The sequence below is a fragment of the Colossoma macropomum genome, unplaced genomic scaffold, assembly GCF_904425465.1.
Source record: "Colossoma macropomum unplaced genomic scaffold, Colossoma_macropomum, whole genome shotgun sequence".
Lineage (NCBI taxonomy): Eukaryota > Metazoa > Chordata > Actinopteri > Characiformes > Serrasalmidae > Colossoma > Colossoma macropomum.
The window spans coordinates 17,040,199-17,061,090 of record NW_023494786.1 but is presented as its reverse complement, the minus strand read 5'-3'; the positions used below and the strand labels follow the sequence as shown (position 1 = coordinate 17,061,090).

At 38.3% G+C, this 20,892-nt stretch overlaps 1 protein-coding gene across 4 annotated transcripts in view; it reads left to right on the top strand.

Moving 5' to 3' along the window:
• Window positions 1–11,529, top strand: part of nf1a (neurofibromin 1a) — a 73,643-nt gene extending 62,114 nt beyond the window's left edge. For 2 of the 4 annotated variants that reach the window (XM_036562460.1, XM_036562451.1), the window contains 12 exons: window positions 176–307; window positions 413–548; window positions 1,107–1,264; window positions 1,556–1,678; window positions 2,249–2,367; window positions 2,941–3,041; window positions 4,424–4,566; window positions 5,192–5,238; window positions 7,298–7,514; window positions 7,843–7,920; window positions 8,866–8,919; window positions 10,528–11,529. In XM_036562460.1, the coding sequence (XP_036418353.1) occupies window positions 176–307; window positions 413–548; window positions 1,107–1,264; window positions 1,556–1,678; window positions 2,249–2,367; window positions 2,941–3,041; window positions 4,424–4,566; window positions 5,192–5,238; window positions 7,298–7,514; window positions 7,843–7,920; window positions 8,866–8,919; window positions 10,528–10,670 (1,451 nt within the window). In that variant the 3' untranslated portion in view covers window positions 10,671–11,529. The remainder of the gene's footprint in view (window positions 1–175; window positions 308–412; window positions 549–1,106; window positions 1,265–1,555; window positions 1,679–2,248; window positions 2,368–2,940; window positions 3,042–4,423; window positions 4,567–5,191; window positions 5,239–7,297; window positions 7,515–7,842; window positions 7,921–8,865; window positions 8,920–10,527) is intronic. The other 2 variants (XM_036562477.1, XM_036562470.1) reach the window with 1 other exon arrangement.
• The last annotated feature ends 9,363 nt before the right edge of the window (window positions 11,530–20,892 follow it).

The window sequence follows — 20,892 nt, the reverse complement described above, 5'->3', positions numbered from 1 at the left end:
TCTATGTAATTATGTTTAATGTGTCATATTGGATTTTTGTGCTAATGTGGGTCTCAGGAGGGGTGTCAGGCTTTTGACACAGCTAATTATCACCAGAATAAACCAGTTAACATAGTCATTTTTATCTAAGTGTTTAATTAGTTTTCTCCCCATCTCTGCTTTTTTTCTCCTGAAGGTTATAGACACCCATCTTCTGCCACAGTGGCCAGGACTGTCCGTATCCTTCACACACTTCTGGGCCTGGTGGGCAAACACCGCAACTGTGACAAGTTTGAGGTGAACACTCAGAGTGTGGCCTACTTGGCAGGTGAGTGGTATTATCATAACTGCACATCAAGCACACTGTGATGTTTTGTTTCTTTCATATTGCTTCATGTGATACATGTGTGTGTGTGTGTGTTTGTCTTTATAGCACTTCTCACGGTCTCAGAGGAGGTGCGCAGCCGCTGCAGTCTCAAGCACAGAAAGTCTTTGCTGCTCTCAGATGTTACCATGGAGAATTTCCCTGTGGACACATACTCAGTTTATCACCCTGAGCCTGGCTGCAGGTGAAAGAAACGGATCCCTTTTACTTCCGCTGGTCTCTTTTTTTCCTTTGTCTGTTTCTCCACAGAGTATTTTAAATGGAGCTAGGCATTAGTCAGGGAAATATTGTTCATCAGGAAATGGAACTGATGCTGGGGTGCCATTTGAAATGATCTAAATTACATTTCACTTTAAATGAAATGCTTTTATTATAATTGTTTTTTTCAAGAAAACCTATGAAGATGCTGTATTTAAACATGGTATTTTTTGAGCAAAAAAAAAAATCTGTGAGCTGTGTTTATCTGTTACCTGCTATGGCTTTAATGCAGGTAAAGGCCCATAGTTTTAGAGGCAGTGCTGCATACATATTTCCTCTTATGGTCTATATTGGGATATCATCTCAGGTCTGCATCTGTGCATCAGCAATTTGATGAAAACTAGACCTAGTTTTAATTTTTTTGTAATTAATTATTGAGTTTTGTTCTTTATTTAGGTACTGCAGCACCTCTGTTAGCCCTGTATTGACAAAGTTTATTTATAAGACATTATTGAGTTTGCTTCTTGTACTTCTGTCATGTCAGGCCGCTGAAGGAAAGTCAGCCATGGACCTCACCCAAAGTATCAGAGCGCTACCTGGCAGCATATTATCCCACAGTGGGGCAAACCAGCCCCCGCACACGCAAGTCCATGAGCGTGGACATGGGGCAGCCCTCACAGGCCAATGCCAAAAAACTACTGGGTAAGGAACATCCAGTGAGAGGAGCTGTCACATGTACTGTTGCATTTACCAGTCAAGTGGACTTTTTTTCTCAGACTCCAGTAAACTCGGATTTTACTGAAATTACAGCATCTTTATGCTGCATTTTTAATGATTGGTGTATGCAGTTGTAAAGAAAGAAACTGAAAATGTTAAAACATGATCATGTGGTGTTTGATGACTTCTGTGGATCTATTTCTTATAAACCATAATTCAGTATTAAATTTCACAGTTTTTCACATTTCTTATTCTTAATTTGTTTTTGTTTCACAGGCACCAGGAAGAGTTTTGACCATTTAATATCTGACTCCAAAGCACCAAAGAGACCAGAGATGGAATCGGGCATCACCACTCCTCCAAAGATAAGACGGGTGGCTGAGAATGATTACGACATTGGTAAGACTATTCAGGAACCGCTGCAGATTATCAGTGAGATGAACAAGACTATGAATGGGCTGTAAAGAGACATTTCAATATGTCGCTTTTTTCCCAGCTTATCTAGGTAACAAGATGTGAATCATTTCGAAATAATGTAATATACTTTGGTACTACAATTTAATAGAGTGCTGCAGTTTTTTTAACCTTTATATGTGAAATGACTATCCAAGTATACATGACGTTGCACATCAAATGTTTTAGGAGACCTGTCTTTATCTATCTATCAGTGAATGAATAAATCAGTCAATAAAAGCATTTTAAATAAATGATCACATTTTCTTGTCAGTTTGCAATAACCTAACGTATTAAATTGACATCTGATTTGATTTTGCTACTTCCTTGCAAAATCTGCATATCTAAAGGAACAACTAAGAGTTATGTTTTTTTTTTCTTAATTGGAATGAAAATGATTCACTCAAAAATTTTAAGAAAATGATGTGTCATCAAATGTTTGATGCTCAGTGTACACTAAAGAGCAAGGTCAAACTATGAAGTAGTACAGTGGCTCAAAGTTTTTCCTCTCCTCAGAAACTCAAAGAATAGCCAACTCCCACTTGCGCAAGGTCTCCGTGTCAGAATCCAATGTGTTGCTGGATGAAGAAGTGCTCACTGACCCCAAGATCCAGACCCTGCTCCTCACTGTGCTGGTGAGAACCTCTACCCTCCCTTGTCCACCTCCCTCACAAGTATGAGTGGTCAATATGGCAAAATATTATATCAAGATACTTTGAGACATTTTCACGATACACAATATGCATCACTATACTTAGTTTTTCTAAGATGAAATAAGTTGGAACAGACACTATAGAACCTGTAGTGCCATGTTTAAAAATATAATAATAATAATAACAATAATAACAATCCTACAACTACAGTGAGTTATGCTCACTAATTATGCTCACTTTGTAGTGAAACGTTGGGAGTCAGTGTTCTTTACGTACTGAGAGTATCCACGATATGCTCACCTCTGCTTATCCACATATCCACATATTGCTCACCTCTGCTTACAACCTCTATATTTTCTTTCTCTTCACTTCTTTCTCAAACAAAGCTGTAGCAGTTTTTCTCTGTTGATCTCTTTCATGTTAGAAGAGGAAAGAATGTATGGAGAATCATTATGAACAGTTTTATTGTTTAATTTTAGTTGTCTTAAAAAAAAAAAGCTCTAGGGCCTTTTTTTGTGCTCTGGCATTTGTGTTGAGTGATCTCGTATGTTGCAGGCCACACAAGTGAAATACACCACCGATGAGTTCCACCAGAGGATCCTATACGAGTATTTGGCTGAAGCCAGCGTGGTCTTCCCAAAAGTGTTTCCAGTTGTGTGAGTGTCTGGGCCTCCAAGCCGTGTTTTTTATCACAGGAAAAGACATCTGTGGCCTGAGCTGAATATATTTGAAGAAGATGAGTGTTGAAAACTTGTGTTGTTGGAGTTCCCATGACTGAAAGTGGAAGAAAGTTGGAAGTGAGCTCCAACAGTGAGGGGGAAAAAAGAAGCACTGAGGTTATTGCAGAGTAGGTTGCTCTGAGGTAGAATGCTTGTACAGAAGCACTCATGTGCTTGAACTGCCTTGAGCCAGGCAGACTGTAAAGACTGTTGCTTGTGGCTTTTGTGAAAGATGTTCTTTTAGAAGCCTCATCGAAAATAGTAGTTGACATTTCGATTCTTATCTGAGCTCTGTTCTCTACAGGGTGCCATAATGTGGCAAGTATTGTAGTACATATGTCATGATGGATCAAGCTTGTTTTGGGCGAGTAGAAAGTGTCATGTTATTCAGTGGGCCACCCTGTTCACTTTGTCATGCAAATGTTTGAATGAACTGTGAACAAAATGTTAAAAGTTAAGTTATTTTTTGACTGGGTGATATTCATGTGCATAGATATATATTCTGCATACATATATTTTGGTATTGATGCATTTTATGATGCTCAGTTATACATCTGAATAGTTTTCTGGTCCCTGCAGAAAAGAAATAACTATATATACAGTACTGTGCAAAAACTAGAGATCACCTTATATTCATTTACTGTCAAACAGGCCGTTAAGTTATTCATTTTTCAGTAGGATGAACAGAAACACCGGTGTTATTTTTTATTTTTTTGGATCTGAAGTGAAAGTGGAGCTTGATCTTCTGTCTTTCACAGATGAAAGCTTTAAGTTCTAATGAAGACTTTATCTGATGACTAATGAAAGCTTTATCTGATGGGGGACAGTTTTGGTGGTCTGCCAGGTCTTGCATGGTTGTTGGGTGTTCCATTTTGTCTACATCTTTTTTCACATTTTTTTAAACTCCAGTCCTGAAAACTCCTTGTTCATTTATTTTCCTTTGACTTTCCCCTTCCTCATGCAAGTGGATTATCGTGTCTTCTCAGAAACATCTGATAAATCATTATTCTAAATGACCGTTTTGACTGGAAATAAAGTAAATGAGGGATGATATCATCTGACTTTTGCACAGTACTGTATATAGCTAGACTTCATCTCCCTCCTTACATTGCAAGTAGTCAGTGCTCATTGCTGCCTGGTGTGCTGAAGTAGCTGTTGTCCACATTTCTATTGCAAATTTAAAAAATTGTAATATAAAAATAAATAAATAAATCATTGTTAGTGTTTTGTCTCCCAGGCTATGTATTGCATGTTTCATGGATATGGATCTTACAATAACTTGCCTTTAATTTCACCTGTGTGTGGTGTTTGTGCTCCAGGTACAATCTGCTGGACTCCAAGATCAGCACCCTGCTGTCCATGTGCCAGGACCCCAACCTCCTGAATCCTGTTCATGGCATTGTCCAGAGTGTGGTCTACCATGAGGAGTCGCCCCCTCAGTACCAGCCCTCCTGCCTTCAGAGTAAAAACACTTGTTCATGCTCTTATGACATCTAAGTATTTCTATATATATACATTATTATATTCTGTATATATACGTTATATACATATACATTACCATTACACAAAAACCATGCATACATATGTACACATAATAATAAACAGGTCAGGGAGTACTCATACCTTATACATTATTTGACTCTGAATTAAGTTAGAAAGAAATGAGATAAATGCAGATGGGGTCAGATCATCGTTCACTTATTAGAATTCTAGTTAAAGAATAACATTCACTTGGAAGAGGAAGGGGGAATACTAGTTAGTGGGGAGGCAAGCTGGATGAGTCTCTTAACTGTGTGCCAATGATGATATTCTTGAAAATTAAACTTTGACATTTGAATATCTGCTTGTTATGACTAATATGAACACATTTGGGGAATTTTTTTTATTTTATTTTATTTATTAATTTTTTTTTGGACTTAATTGGAAGAATTGAATGGATATCTTAAAGTAAAGTGGATGTGGTTAAGTGAAATTTAGTTTAAAATGAAACATGAAACTTGTGCTGCCTTCTTTCTTTTGTTTCATATCTCTCTCGCTCTCTCTCTCACTCTGTCATCACTCCACTGTCACTTCCCTCTCTCTTGCAGGCTTTGGTTTTAATGGACTGTGGAGATTTGCTGGACCCTTCTCTAAGGTATGATTAATTGTCCTTATATATACCTTTCATCTTCCCCAAGAAATGCGAAATTCAGCCTGCTAAGTTATCGCTTTCCCACTGAAGTGTCTGCGGCTTGCTTGCATTAATTGAGCAGAATGTCCAAACCCCCTCTGCATCCGTTGCATTTCTCACTGCATACGCAGAGCTTTCTGCACATTGCGGTGTAGTTTGAAAAGCACACACTACTTCAAGGCAAATGAAGCTATGTGCTATTTATGTACCGCTCATAGAATCTGCTACAGTTCTATACTGCCACAGCCTTTGACTTCTAAAGGGCCTCTTTGTGGGCTGCTGACAGGAAATAGGCAGCAGAGTCATTGCCTATTGGTAGTCTAAAGGCAGTCAGAAAGAATTTCTCATTCTATTGAGTGGCTTACGATCAATGACACCATCCATTTGCTTTAGCCTGCAACTAGACCAAGAAGTCAAGTGCTGGCTGGTTTTGTAAAACTTGTTTGATTCTCCTGTTGGCCTGCACAATAAAACGACAATTAGTTATCAAAATCAAGTGTATTGATGCAGTGTTCTTCAGTCCAGTATTAGCAGCAACAACATGAACTTAACAATTTCTATGTTAAAACAGTAGGGGTTGATGTGCGCCTTTTACTCGCTAGACAGCTAGGGAGCAGAAGTCTAGCCATTCGCTTACAACGTTACAAATCGCCTGTTACTAACTAAAGGCTTTAAAGGTGTGGTTTTTACGTAGATATATTCTATTTACAGATTTATTATTTAATTTATACTTATTTTATGGATGTTTTAGATTTTCAGCTTGTTAATGTTACACTAGAACAAACCTTTGGCATTTTTTTAAAATACTCCTCTGAATGGTTCAATCTAATTTACACCCTTTTCCCTTAACCCAAATATAGTTGATTAGCTAAGACATATTTGGCTTATTTTGACATATGAAGATTTTGTATGTATCTTAAAAATAGTGGAAGAGTATGTCGTACAAAAAGAGAAGTTCTCTATTGCTTTAGAATCGTTGCTCTACTGCAAATAAATACAAGCAAACTTCAGACACCAAACATGCTTTGCGCAGTCAGCTACTAATGTGTTAAGGGGAAACCACACAATTATGCATCACAGTAGTGTATTCTGTGCACCATTTCTTTCAAATTGAGTGTTAAAAAATATTATGATTATATAAAAATTGATAATCGTTTATCAAATGATAAAATGGTTAACCAAATGATTAAAATGTATGATAATCAATATCAAATGTTGTTTAAGCGGGACACTTGAGGTTGTGTTATAGTGAAGAACATTTCACCTCAAGGGTAGTGCTGTATGTTATTCAGGATAATGCGCAACCTTAAATATTCTATTGCTTTTATACAACAGTTCATAAAAGTAAAGCAAAGAAGTGCTAAGCATTGTTTCAAATAAAAGCTTTAATTTTGGCTATTTATTTTGCGGACTGGCGACCTGTCCAGAGTGTTTCCTGCCTTCCGCCCAGTGACAGCTGCGATAGGCTCCAGCACCCCCCTACGACCCAGAAAGATAAGCGGTTTAGAAAGTGTGTCTGTGTGTGTATGTGTGTGTGAGTGTGTGTATATTTTTATTGCCAAAAATGTAGTTTCAGCAGCTTAGAGTAATGGGACAGCAGATTGATGCAGGGAGGTAGTGATCTCCTGGTATCCACCAAACCCTGATTCATCCATCAGACTGCCAGATCATAAGGCGTGATTCAAAACTCCATTTTCCCTGATCCAGAGTCCAGTGTTGGTGTGCTTCACACCACTCCAGCTGACATTTGGCATTGCGCATAGTGATCTTTGGCTTGTGTGCAGCATGAAAACCCTTTTTATGAAGCACCCAACACATAGTTCTTAGGCCTATGAACGACCCATTTTACTCCTATTATGGAGATTGTGTGGCTATGTGCTTAACTTTATACACTTGTTAGCAGTGGGTCTGACTGAAACACCTGAACTCGAAGGAGGGGTGTCCACATATTATTGGCTTATAGAGTGTATTGCGATAAGCTTTTTGGGCACATCACTAAGCACTGCTCCTTTTTGACTTGCAGCAAACCCAGATTCCAGATTATGCTGAACTAGTGGTGAAGTTCCTGGACGCTTTGATTGACACCTACCTTCCAGGTATTGAAGAGGAGGGAGGGGAGGAGTCCCAGCGAACACCCACCTCTCCATACCCCCCCAGTGTTCAGAGCCAGCTCAGCATCACAGCCAACCTCAACCTCTCCAACTCCATGACCTCACTGGCAACCTCACAGCACTCACCAGGTCAGCACATATGAGTACATGCACACATGGACACCCCTACTAGCATGTGTGCATGTTTATAATAATGATAACTGTTTCTCATAATGATTAAGACTAAGTGTGAGGACCGTTGTGCCATATTTAAGGTTACCCACATACATCTTTGTCATATTGTGTCCCTGGCCTGTTAACAGACATTTTTTTTCCAGTCTCTCTACTTCACAGTGGTTTAAAATGTGCTAAAGTGTGTGTGCTAAGGTGTGTGTGTGTGTGTCTCATCCTTGTGTTTGGATCTACATTAACTTCACTGCACTTTCTCTTCTTTGTTTGGAATGTGCTGTCAATTCAGAGGGCCCTATAGTTTATAGACGTTCCCCGACTATGTCTCATGCCAGGACAACAGAAGAGATGCCACCGAAAACCGCTGGTACAAGTCTAAACTATAGAGCTGTGATGGGCATTTAATGTCCAGTTCTATAGTTTGCAGACTTTGGTAACTGGTTTAAGTGCCTACCGCTTCTGTACGTTTCTTTCTGTAGTGGTAGTGATGCTTGAAGTGGCCGTTAAAAGCTTGATATTAAAGGGCCCATATCATGGAAAATGTTCTTGACTTTTTTTTTTTTAAATAAAAAAGCTCTATGTACTATGTAAGCATTGTTAAAGTTTTAAAACGTACCATTCATATGGTCCACATATGGAAACTAAACTGCAAACATGGCCTGTTTTGAATTCATTGTTTTTGTGATGTCAGAAAAACAAGCACATTTACTCATATATTACATGTACTCAGCCTACAGGAGCGTAGCCCTGCACATTCACATTTTGAACGTTGTGTTTTAGCCCAGACACAGTACAGGACAGCTAATTAAAACAGGTCATTTACAATTCAATAACAATAACAAAGACAGCCTGTTGAATTCTAAGGAACAGAAAAGGCTGGCAAATAGTCATGTAAAACAACTGTTTTTGATATCCAAAGCCACACATAAATACAAAAAATGTAGGATATGGGCCCTTTAAAATTTCTAATATGCGAACCAACCAGTTGCTCATAGTTCATTCAGTATTTGATTTTACTCTTACTGTGGATCCATTATAAAATAATCAAGTACAGTCCCCTTGCTTACCTGTTAAATATAAAAGTCAATATCATTAATATTAATAATCATTCAAGCTAGTTAAGATCAGTTATTTGCTGTATCTATTTTTCAGTGTGCATAAAGGATCATGTAAGAAAAGAATGAGCCGTCACTTTTGCTTTTAGTTCGGTTTCTTCCATTCATTCTGTCTTTTCTTCTCTCTTTTGAGTTGTGAATGTCACTCATGTCTGTTTTCTTTTCCACCCTTTGTGTATGTATGTGTGTGTGTGAAGCCTCTCTGCCTTGCTCTAAGTCGGCTGTGTTTCCACCACATCTCGTCCTCCCAGGTATTCAAGCATTGCTGCTGTGTGCTAAAAGCCAGAACTTTCCCTTTTCTGCTGATCTGTAATCAACTACTGCTTCTGCTTAAAAATATTAGAATTATTTCTAGCTATGTAGCTATTTCTAGAGTAGAGATGCAGTGGCAGGGTTGGGTATCACTCATAATTTTTCAAAACCGATATCAGTACTGATACTATGACTTCAGTAGCAGTTCTTGAACAATACGTTTTTGATCTCGCCCTTTAAGGTAGAAACCGAAAGTGGGTGTGGCTTAAACCAGAAATGAATGTGAGGTACTGGAAGTGGAGGTCTTCACTCATCGCACACGGAATCTACTTTAGACAGCCAATCAGCACTGTAGATTTTGGAACAAGCATGCTTATAGGCTCATGGATATTGATGAGTCTAAGCTGCTTAGATATTGGAATTTGGTATTCAGTGACACAGAATGTTTTTGATATTCAGTACTGAAGTAATTCGGTCAGTACCATAAGATATTGACTTTCCGTACTCAGTCCTATGTCGACACAAGAACAAACAGCACACACAGAAAATAAATTACCCTTCTCTATTATCTGTTTCTGGTAAAAGAGTGTTAGGAAGTGTTTCACACAGTTTAACATTTTAATGGTAAATTGCAGGTCATATACATTGTTGCAAAATCATGAATTCATCAAAAAGAATTCTCCTCCTTGTGTTTCTTTGAGTTTAGACTTTGTCAGCATGCAGAACTATTGTGTCTTGAGACCCCTTCTGGTTGATGCTGGTATTAAAGCCATATAACCATCTGGCCAGACACATTTCTGTTACTTTCATTTATTTTCATTTATGGGTCTAGCATGATTTGATGTTTGTTATAATTGATAGTTCTAATGGTTCTAAGAAAAAATGTAATATTTATATTGATGCACCTGTTAGGTAAGTGGTTGACCAAAATGGTTATTGATGCTCACATCAAAATCAAAGGTTTAATAGTTAAATGATGTGTGATGATATGACATATGACCACTATATATGGTGGAAGGATGAAAGTTTGCCCATAAGAAATTTGTTAATACCTGAACAGTTTGCAGGGTAGGCCCTTAAACTGCAGGCTTGTTTTTCAGTTAACAACATTAAGACTTATTATTCAGTATATTATGTAGGTCACAATTAATGAAGGAATTCCATTAATTGTCTGAATTGGTGGTGATTGGATTGCAATTTGCGTGATTTAAAATGCTTATTCTAAAATTCTCATACTGCTATGTCCTACAGTATTTAACACAGCCTCATATATTTGAATTGTTTTTTTCTAAAGTATCCTTGTTTATCTGTATATATGTCCATTAAGTCAGCTAAGTCCACTTTTATTGTCTGGCCTTTTGGGAAAAACTCAGATTGCTCAATTGACTCTTCAGTTACTGAGATAATCAATTGTGTTCAACCTAAAGTTATGCAGTTATGTGGAACCCAGGAAGACCAGCAACCACTTTGTGGAAGCTAATGGAGATCCAAATAAAGAATAAAGAATAGAAGTTGCAGGGGTTCACATAATGTTAATCTCCATTAATTTGTGAGTGTAGTGTTTGTGAGTAGAAATGTATGTCATTTATCTGTCTTCTCCCCTGCAGGTATTGATAAGGAGAACGTGGAGCTGTCCCCTACCTCCAGCCTGTGCAGTGGTGGCCGAGCCCGTCACGGTTCAGCCAGCCAGGTGCAGAAACAGCGCAGTGCTGGCAGCTTCAAACGCACCAGCATCAAGAAGATCGTCTGAACATGCTCTGAGACCACATTCGGTATTCAGGAAGCTGCATTAATTACCTTTCTACATTAACAGTTTCTGTTGCTATGTTTACCAGTCTAAGAAGGTTCCCGAGTAGAAGAACCGCTTACGTTTGAGCTTTTGTTTGTTGCGGAAGCCGGGAGAGAAAGAACAATGTTTACCTGTATGTTTGCATGTGGAGGATAATGATCTAAGAGACTGAGATGATCACTGAACCTCTCAGCACTGAAGTTCAGAATTGGCCGTCTTGAGAAGCTTTTGATGGGTGCATGAAGGGAAGACGTTGTAAACTTGCACATCTCTCTGCAGTTCACATCCTTTTTCCCCCAGCACAGTCAGGGGAGCCTGAAGGAGCCCACATGAGTCTAAAGACACTTTCTGCTATTTTAATCTTCAGCATCAGCAGGAGATCATACAGACTGTAGAACAAGCCACCAGCGTGCCCTCGAAAGTTCTCTACGATTTTTGAGATTGAACGCTGAAGGCCTGCGACAGTAAGGTCTGGAAAAACTTCAAAACCAGGGACTTGCGTAAGCGACCACTACGCCTGACCAAAACTGACTGTGGAGAAAGACAGCCTCAAAGTCTTTGGCAGGATCCATTTGTCCTGAGAGTAGACGAGTGAATCAGCAGGTCCTTGGAGAACCTGATATCCACAGGTTGCTGTCTAGACTGGCAATCGGATGTCATTGTGATACTAAGCAGATGTATATATGGAACCGATATGGACGAGGAGGAGGAGGATGAAGAGGATGATGATGATCACACATTTTGGGTTGCTGTTTAGTCCATTGTGTGCCTTTGTCAGGATTATCAGCTGTGTATAGTTTGTAAGATAAGCTGAGGAAGGGAAAAACAGGTACTAATTATAGAGAAGTGTTCTTCACATATACATATGTCCATACATTGCTGCACTGTAAAGAGGAAAAAAGTATCATATGATCTTCAAATATATATGCATCATTACTTGCTGCATTTACTGTAGATATTTATTCTGTGGAGGTAGATAACTCAAAATCAAATGACTATCTCTTAATCACTGTTCTCCTATAACCATTAATCATTCAAGTAATATTACCAAGAATACTGACTGAGAATAGAGTGCTTATGTGGTCAGATTTCTGTAATGATGATTGACACTTGAGAGTTTTTGGGGATTCAGACATGAACAGAGCTGTAATCGGCCACCAGTAACTTCAAATGATTTTAGTTTCAATGCAAATATATAGTGTTTTGTCTGTATTATGTGTTTAACGGGCATAAGTAAAGAGAGAAAGGGAGATAAGGTGATGTTTATACGCTCAATTGCTGGCACCCTTTCAGAATGAAGTGCTACTCTATCTACTAATCCCGATGAGTGGCACAAAGCGCACAGCAAAGCCATCAGTGCCAGCCCCCCAAACCCCAGGATATTAAGAGGGAGGCATGGTGACATTGCACCAAAGGATAGTTCACAAAAAGAGAAGAGGATGGCTTGTTTTCCTTTGTGACTGTCTATAGATCATGTTCATAATGATGTCTCACGTATGTTTTTCTTTATTTGTTTATTTCAGGCCATTGTAAGAAAGGGTTTGGCTTAAATGTATGTTGCATGCTTATTCATGTCCCTCCCCACTATGGATGTATGACAAATGTATCATTTTACTTACATTTTCAACAAAATACCACTACAATGTACAGCTCAACATAATACTCATGACCTGTGGAGGTTTGCTGATGTGCAATATTCTCTAATATGTTCGTACATGCCCCTTCTTTTTTCCTGGAGAAAAGGTGAAAATCATTGCTATACACTATCGTACCTTGAATACTGTTTCTTAGACTTTATTTCTCTTGTTAGGTCTTTCCTCACTGACACTGTTTTTTAAAGGGAAACTAGCACTACAAAAGGGTACCTACCAAATGCATGAAGCATTACCCACTTTTTATTTAAGGAAACCAAAGTCTGTTATCTGTTTACAATCGGTTGCAATTTTGTTTTTTCTTTTTTTTTCTCCCCTCAACCACTATACCTATATATCTTGAACCACTGTATCTCCTAAGTGTTAATTGCCTTAAATGGTTTGCTTATGTCATTTCTGTGTTGTCCAGTTATAAATAACAGTGCCTCATGCTTTGCTTTTGGAATTGGGACCAAATCTGTCCAGCATTTCCATGGTCTGTTCTTCTTTGGCTTGTTTATGCTGATTTTTGTGTAAATGTTGTGTTTTTGTGTTTTTTTCCATTGTCTAAGTCATGTAGCTTCAGTATTTTATGCTCTGTTATATGTAACCCTATTGTCTATATATAATTATAGTCATTTTAAGGGTGCAATGGTGTCTGTACTCTCAGCTGATGACTGTGCAGAGGCAGTTTGGGAAAATGTAAGCATTATTATCTGCTACCTTAAATATTCTAACAGGGCAGTTTATAAAGTTTTTAATTCAAGTTAGAAGCATTTTAACACCTGCACTCCACGCAAAGGACTGATGGGTTTCAGCTAACCAAATCGATAATCTCTCTCTGTCTCTATCAGTTATGCATTCACTAATCCCAGACATTGACTTGATGGTACACAGCTGAATTTAACTGCATAAAGTTCTCAGGATATATAGAAGCCTAATATGTAAAGCTATAGATGCAGGTACGATGTAGGTGACTGCCTGCGCTGCAGTTTATTGGAAGCATGCTTGCCCTTCAGCCTTTTGAAATGTGTATGAACTACGACGCAAGATGACGTCTTGCTCATTTTTCATCGCAGTATGTGGTTAAGAAACACTGCGTACATTGAAAATAAGTAATGATGTGTATTATATAATGCAAAGCTGTGTTGGTTTGAAGCATTTGCCACATTTTAATTGCACCAGTCATCTGTAAACAGCACATTTGTCATTTGTACATATTTTTGTGTAAAATTGGAAGTTATATGATTGTAAATATGACATTGTATTGCTTTTTTGTAAAGCAGTTAGTTGCTGTACATGTATAACATGGCAATTTAATTATACCTGTGTTCATAATAAAAGTTGTCCACTACCCTGTCAGTTACGTCAAATGTGCATTTTTTTTTTTCTTTTAATGTCAGTGGTTTGTATTCATATTCCATCTTTTAAAAATGTTTTTAAGGATTTTAGTCTCCCCACATTGATGAAATATAGAAAGGAGAAAAAGAGATGATTTAATACTAATTGGTTTTTGTTTTTGTTTTTTTTTTATATTTATTTCAAGAGGCTACCATGAAGGAATACACAAGTACACACACAAATAAAGGCTTATTATTGTTAGAATATGTCTGTTTAAAAACTGCAAAAGCTTCATCCTTTAGGATTCTGTTTAAAATACTAAAGATTCTCATCACATCTCTCACTACATTCTTATCTCTGTCCTTTATTCATTTTATTTCCATATCCTCAGAATATGTGCCTATATTAATACCAAAATAATAATACCCTATCAAGTAGAGCCCCACTCTTCCCAGGATGTGATAGTGTTTATTGCCCCCAATTCTCTCTTTTTAGTTATGCAATAATGCAATATGCAATACAGCAGGCATTTCCCTTATTGCATGACAGTACCGTCGATCTGGGGAGACCCCCAACAGCACTGCTATTAAATACTTTTACCAGGTATATGACTAGGGGAAGGGGCTGCAGTGTAACATAGTTGCTTTGATGCAATGCCTAGATCAGAGGTCCCCAACCTTTTCTAAATGGCGGCCCCCACAAGTGACCACAAAAGCTTACACAACCCACAAGAATTAACTGGCCAGATCATTTAACCAGACCAGAACATTGATTCAGCAATCAATGTTGCCTATCATCCTTATCAATGTTTGGCAGCTATCAAGTGCTGGATGACACACTAAAGAAACAAAAGTTGCGAAAGGAGGTCTGGCACAATTCAATAGGTTTAGATAAATATTTGTTTAGCTTCCAAATGACGGCCTAATTTGTTTGGCTTTGAAGGGTACAGCACTGAGCAATAGTCACTTATTTTCTGTTCTCAGATATGTGAAGCCTGAAGGCCTTTTCACACTGAACACAATTTATTCATGCAGTATTTTGGGGCAATTTTTTGAATGACTATTTTATTTGTGCTTTAACTGATATTTGCTGTCTTTCACTGGCATCAGGATTTGTCTGTTTTCTGCTTTCTCACAGGTGTTAGCATCTCTAAAATCAGCTCAGACTGAGTTATTAATGTCCGTGCTGTATTCGAAAGCTCTCATAAATTTCATATCTTGAATGAGGTGGTGGAACTCTGTGTTCCTTTTACTTTTCCAGAATAGAAAGAAGCCCACTCAGTGTCAGTTTGTCAGTTTTGTGAGGAGCAATAGATATTTTTTTTTCACCTGAAGAAATTGTCTGTTTTTGTCAGAGCTTAGTAACTCTACTCACTGCTGTGTTTTCTTCGTTTCAGTTTCTGCTTGTTTATATTGTTTTTCTAAGTCTGAAATACAGTGGCTGTTTCACTTGTAGACGGCTCAGCCTCAGGATCTTTCTTTATGAAATACCCTGTTTGTAACCATTTATCCATTATGGATGAATTTCATACAAACAAAAAGAGAAACTTTTTACATTGACTTGCACTGATATGTAAACATAGCTGGCATTTTGTCTAATAAGCTGACTTATAAATGAGGTCGACCTAAATAAGGTGTTCTGTTTTTGCAAGTAAAAAATGTGGTTATAAATACAAGTACAAATAAACAGCCACAGCAGCCAAGCAGAACCACTGCGGCCCCCCTGGGGAGCCATGGCCACAGGTTATAAAACCACTGACCTCATCATCAGTAATGTGGTAACACCATAATATGTAGTAACTTTTTTAAAGGTGAGTATATTTTCACAGTAAAGCAAATTATTTGTGTTTAAGTACTTCCTAAAGCGGGAGTTTTTTGGGTTTTGGCCAGAATACCCTCACACATCATAAAGTGCGTTCAGGGTGTCAACCAATACTGGGCATATGTGCTTTGCCATTTTGCAGTGATAGGTCTTGTGTTCAGTTTTCCCAGTCTAGATGGGTATATTACAATCCTGTTTCCAAAAAAGTTTGGATGCTGTGCAAAATAAAATAAAAACAGAGTGCAATGATGTGCAAATCATTTAAACCCCATGTTTAGTTGAAAATAGTACAAACACAACGTGTCAAATGTTGAATTGATGTTGATTGTTTTTTGAAAAGTATATGTCCAATTTGAATTTGATGCCAGTAACACAAAAAAGTTGGCTGGGGGCAACAAAAGACTGGTAGAACTTAGAACTTAGTAGCTTAATTGGCAACAGGTCAGTAACATGACCAGGTATAAAAAACTTTTAGAAATACAGACAGGGAGGGGTTCACCACTCTGTGAAAGACTGCGTGGGCAAATAGTGCAACAATTCAAGAATAACGTTTCTCAACATAGAGCAAAGAACTCATCACCTACGGTACATAATATCATTAAAAGATCCAGAGAATCCAGAGAAATCTCTGTATGTAAGGGACAACGTCAAAAACAATACTGGCTGTAGGTCTGGGCGATATCTAAAAATAATTAGCACAATATTTTCTACTGTGAAAATCGCGATTATCGATAATATCGCCCCCCACTACACCCACCCACCCTAAAACACAATCTTTGGCAAGCACAGCTTTGGCCTACTTTCTACTCCATTTTAACTTATTTGCTTTTTTAATATTAACTGTTTTCATGAAAATCTTTACTAAAACTCAAATAATAAGTAATATGATGTGGAGTAGCCCAACATCTTCTGACAACAACGTCTGTCTTTCTAATAAACGTTACTGTAAACACAGACGTTTATGAGCTGCTTCTGCTGCAGATTTGCGGCTACTTGCCTCCTAACCGCGCTCCCTGCTGGAGAAACTTCAGACTGCATGTGATTTCCGAAACTATACCTACGTGCTTTCCATGTTAGAAACAAGGCGTTTTCATAATTCAGGTAACCATCTAATCTGTACAGAAAATATTCTATATAATTTACATATTTTAAAACACACGTAGCAGACAAAGTGGTGAGTTTACTCTACTGGAGCTTTTAAATGCCCCATTATTACTCAATGTTTTAGGAGTCAAAGTGAATAAAACATTATGTATACATTTTATTTAATATTGTTTATTATCTTTTTCTGAGAACACCGGCCGTAAACAAGGATCAGAGGAACTTTCTCTTCAGGTTAGAGTTAACTTAGTTGCTCTATGCTAACTTTAAGTCATTTTAGCTAATTTTTTACAGCCGCAAGTCACTTTGAGGTGAGCTGAAGTTCCAAAGCACATCAGCATTCATTTTCTGTTCCATTCACATAAAGTAAATGAAGGGGAATCTGTGCTTTAAAGTCAGCAAACGTGATGCAAAGTCAATTAATACAGGCAGTTTCTTAACAAACTTCTCTCTCTCTGTCTCTCTGTCTCTCCCTCTCTCTCTCTGTAAAATTGCCTTTTACACATTGCCATCAGGTTACTTGACGATATCTGATTACATCACCCTGTCACCCAGGCCGAACTGGCTGGCCATAATCTTTGGGCCCTTAGTCGGAACTGCATTAAAAACAGACACAATCCTGTAATGGAAATCACTGCATAGGCTGAGGAACACTTTCGAAAAACCATTGGCTGTGAAGACAGTTCAACACTGCATCCATAAATGCAAGTTAAAAATCATGCAATGAAGAAATCATAAACAGGATCCAGAAACACTGCCGCCTTCTCTGGGCCTGATCTCATTTAAGATGAACTGAGGTGAAGGTGGAAAAGTGTCCTATGGTCTGACAAATCAAACTTTGAAATTCTTTTTGGAAATCATGGATGCAGCATTCTCCAGGCTAAAACGGAGACGGACCATCCGGCTTGTTAACAGTGCACAGTTCAAATCCAGCATCTGTGATGGTATGTGGGTGCATTGGTGAACATGGCATTGGTGACTTGCACATCCGTGAAGGCACCATTAATGCTGAATGATATATTTACAGAATTTGAAGCAACATATGCTGCCATGCAGATGACATCTTTTTCAGGGAAGGCCTTATTTATTTCAGAAAGACAATGACAAACAACATATTACAAAAGCATTGCACTGTAGTAAAAGAGTCTGGATACTAAACTGGCCAACTTGCAGTCCAGACCTGTCACCATATGAAAACATTTGGTGCATTATGAAATGAAAAATACAACAAAAGAGACCCCAACCTGAGCACCTGTGCAGTGGATAGCACTGTTGCCTCACAGCAAGAAGGTCCTGGGTTTGATTCCTGGCTGGGCGACCAGAGTCCTTTCTGTAGAGTTTGCATGTTCTTTTTCATGTTCATGTCTGCATGGGTTTCCTCCCAGTCCAAAGACATGCAGTCAGATCAGTTGGAGAAGCTAAATTGCCTCTAGGTGTGAATGTGTGTGTGATTGTATGTCTGTCTGTCTGCCCTGCGATGGACTAGCAACCTGTCCACTGTGTTTCCTGCCTTCTGCCCAATGACTGCTGGGAGAGGCTCCAGCACCGCCCCCCATGACCCAGAAGAATATGTGGCTTAGATAATGTGTGTAAGTTCCCAAACACTTCACAAAGTGAAGAGGTGATGTAACACCATGGTTTCAAACATGTTGCTGGCATTAAATTTGAAAAATATGTTTTTAAAAAACACAATAAAATTTATAAGTTTCAACATTTGATGCTGTCTTTGTACTATTTTCAATAAAATATAGTGTTTAAATGATTTGCATATTATTGCATTCAGTTTTCATTTACATTTTGCACAGCATCCCAACTTTTTTGCAAACAGGGTTGTATGATAAACACACTAATTTACTATTACATTCCTTTCATACAATTATTACATCAACCCAGAGATGAATTGTACTTACTCGTTACATTTACTCATGTAAAAATTTGATGTATTTGTATTTGTGTTTGATGGAAATTGATATTTTCAAACTGTAATACTTTGACTTACACTCAAGTATGTTCATGAGGAAAGTATTCTACCTGTTTTCCAGTTACATTTTAGTTATTAACATTAATTAACTAATTCCTTTTTTATGCTTAAGTTCATTTTGTGTTGTTGGTGACAGCATCTGTGCTGCTCCGCAGTCAGTCATCTTTGATTTATCATTTATTTTTGACCAAGACTTCATCGAAAAGAAAGGAATAGCTTATATAACTTCAGGTTCTATGCTGATAGATGCTGCATTCACTTTACTTCTGCAGTACTTTAGTCATTTTTGACCTGATGCTTGTGTACCTCTGCTTGAGTTATTCTTTGAAAAGATTTTTGTACTTCAATCTTTATTTCACTGAAGTAACAACTTTCACAATGTGTATTGATTTAGGCTACTCTACCCACCTCTGCATCAAGCCCACTCACATCACCAAGCTTCTGCTGTGGGACTCTGTCTTCTGAGTCAACAGGCACAAAAGACCATAGAGACTTAAAAACTAATGAACTCAGGGGAAAAAAATGCTGCTAAACTGTGAATAATAATACATTAGCAACTGTCATTCAAATCACAAGAAAACCTCCCATCTGTAGCAACTCTCTAGTGCAAGAGTGTCCAGTCTTCTCAGCAGACGGCCAGCGTGGCTGCAGGTTTTCATTCCAACAAAGCAGGAGCTCACATGAGCAGTTGTTTGGACACCAAGACCAACTGATTAAACAAGCAGAATCAAGTGTGCCTTTGCTTGTTTGGAATGAAACCCTGCAGCCACTCCTGTACTTCATGGACAATATTAGATACCCCTGTACTAGTGACAGAGTTAGAAAGCTTACAAGATGCAAACCTCTTGTCAACACCAAAATCAGTGTTTTCTAAGTTTTCATGTATATGAGGCAAGTGAATGGGGCATTTACGTTTAGGCCTAGTTATCTGACAAATCTACAGGCAGTTCATCACCTGCTGCAGCATTAGGTCTTCCTGTTTTCACAGATGCTTTAATTCACAGCTGCCCAAAGTGTGAAAGAAAGTCGCCTTAACCCCATTACCTCACCCAATGAGAGAGCAAACATAAGCCCAGTCCCAAATGGTGCGCCTGAGACTCTGTGGTCCACAATTGGTGCACACAAGGAACACAGGCTTGTGGGGTGTCGCATTTCTCATTTTCCTGCTCAAAGAGGTGCTCTGGACCGCCCTCTATGCACCCTTACTGCAGCCCGTTGTGAAGACTACATCAGTGCAGACTCAGCCTATTACCCAAAATTCCATTAGATACAAATAAGGACCAATCAGACTGGTTTTGTTTTACATTTGTCTGACCAACGCAGCAGAAAGGAAGATATTAGATGTGAGGGGGAAAAGTATATTTGTTTATTCATTTAACTTGTCATTGAGGTGCATTATGCTTGTAATCTGAACTCAGATACTGTAGGTAAACAAACTAGCTTATTAAGAAAAAAAAGCATGACTGATGTGCTGTGTGTAGCATGAGCCTGTCCCAGATAAAACCTCAATGAACCAATCACACAACCAGAGTTTGCTGGAAGTGAACCCCAACCATTGATTTCAGGTGGATCAGAGATCGGTTCTCTGGACCACTCCCGGGCTCAATAACAGCTTTCACACTTGACTAAGCATACCAAACTCACAGAGTAAGCAGTCCTGGGACCAGAAAAAGACTCTAGTGTGAAAACCCCCTTACCCTATAGATCTGCATGTTGTTGACTTCACCAAAGTGTGCACTTTGAGGAGGAACACAGGGTTTTGGGGACTATTTGGGACAGGGATATATTTTTATACAATATAGGCTGCTCATACTTGAAACTTATATGCAACTGCATAATACATTATTTTTTTATAATTGTACTTTTAAGTATTTTAGTAGCAACATATAGTGTAAGGTTATAAAATGCATTCATAAAACTTGCCTACCTTCTTTATTTGTGTACTGTTTTGTAAAAAGTTACACACAAAAAGTTACGACACAAAAAGTTTGGGCAACTGAAAAAGATAAGCTTCTTAACTGTAAAGAAATAATTCTTTACAGTGTGGATGTTATTTTATTCATTTAGTCTGTACTTCTGCGTAATTCCACCAGGCATCAATTAGACCTCGCTGTCCCATAATAAGACTGTCATTATAAAGCTCTAAAGCAAGGAGCACGAGGAGTTGGCCTATAAATCTGTAGTAGTGCATTCTCAATGGCAGTCAGGTCTGTGGAACCAGCGCCCCAAACAAATATTAAGTTAATCCAGAGCAGACACGATTATGAACAGCAAAATGATTTGCGTTATTTCGGAGGATTAATTAACC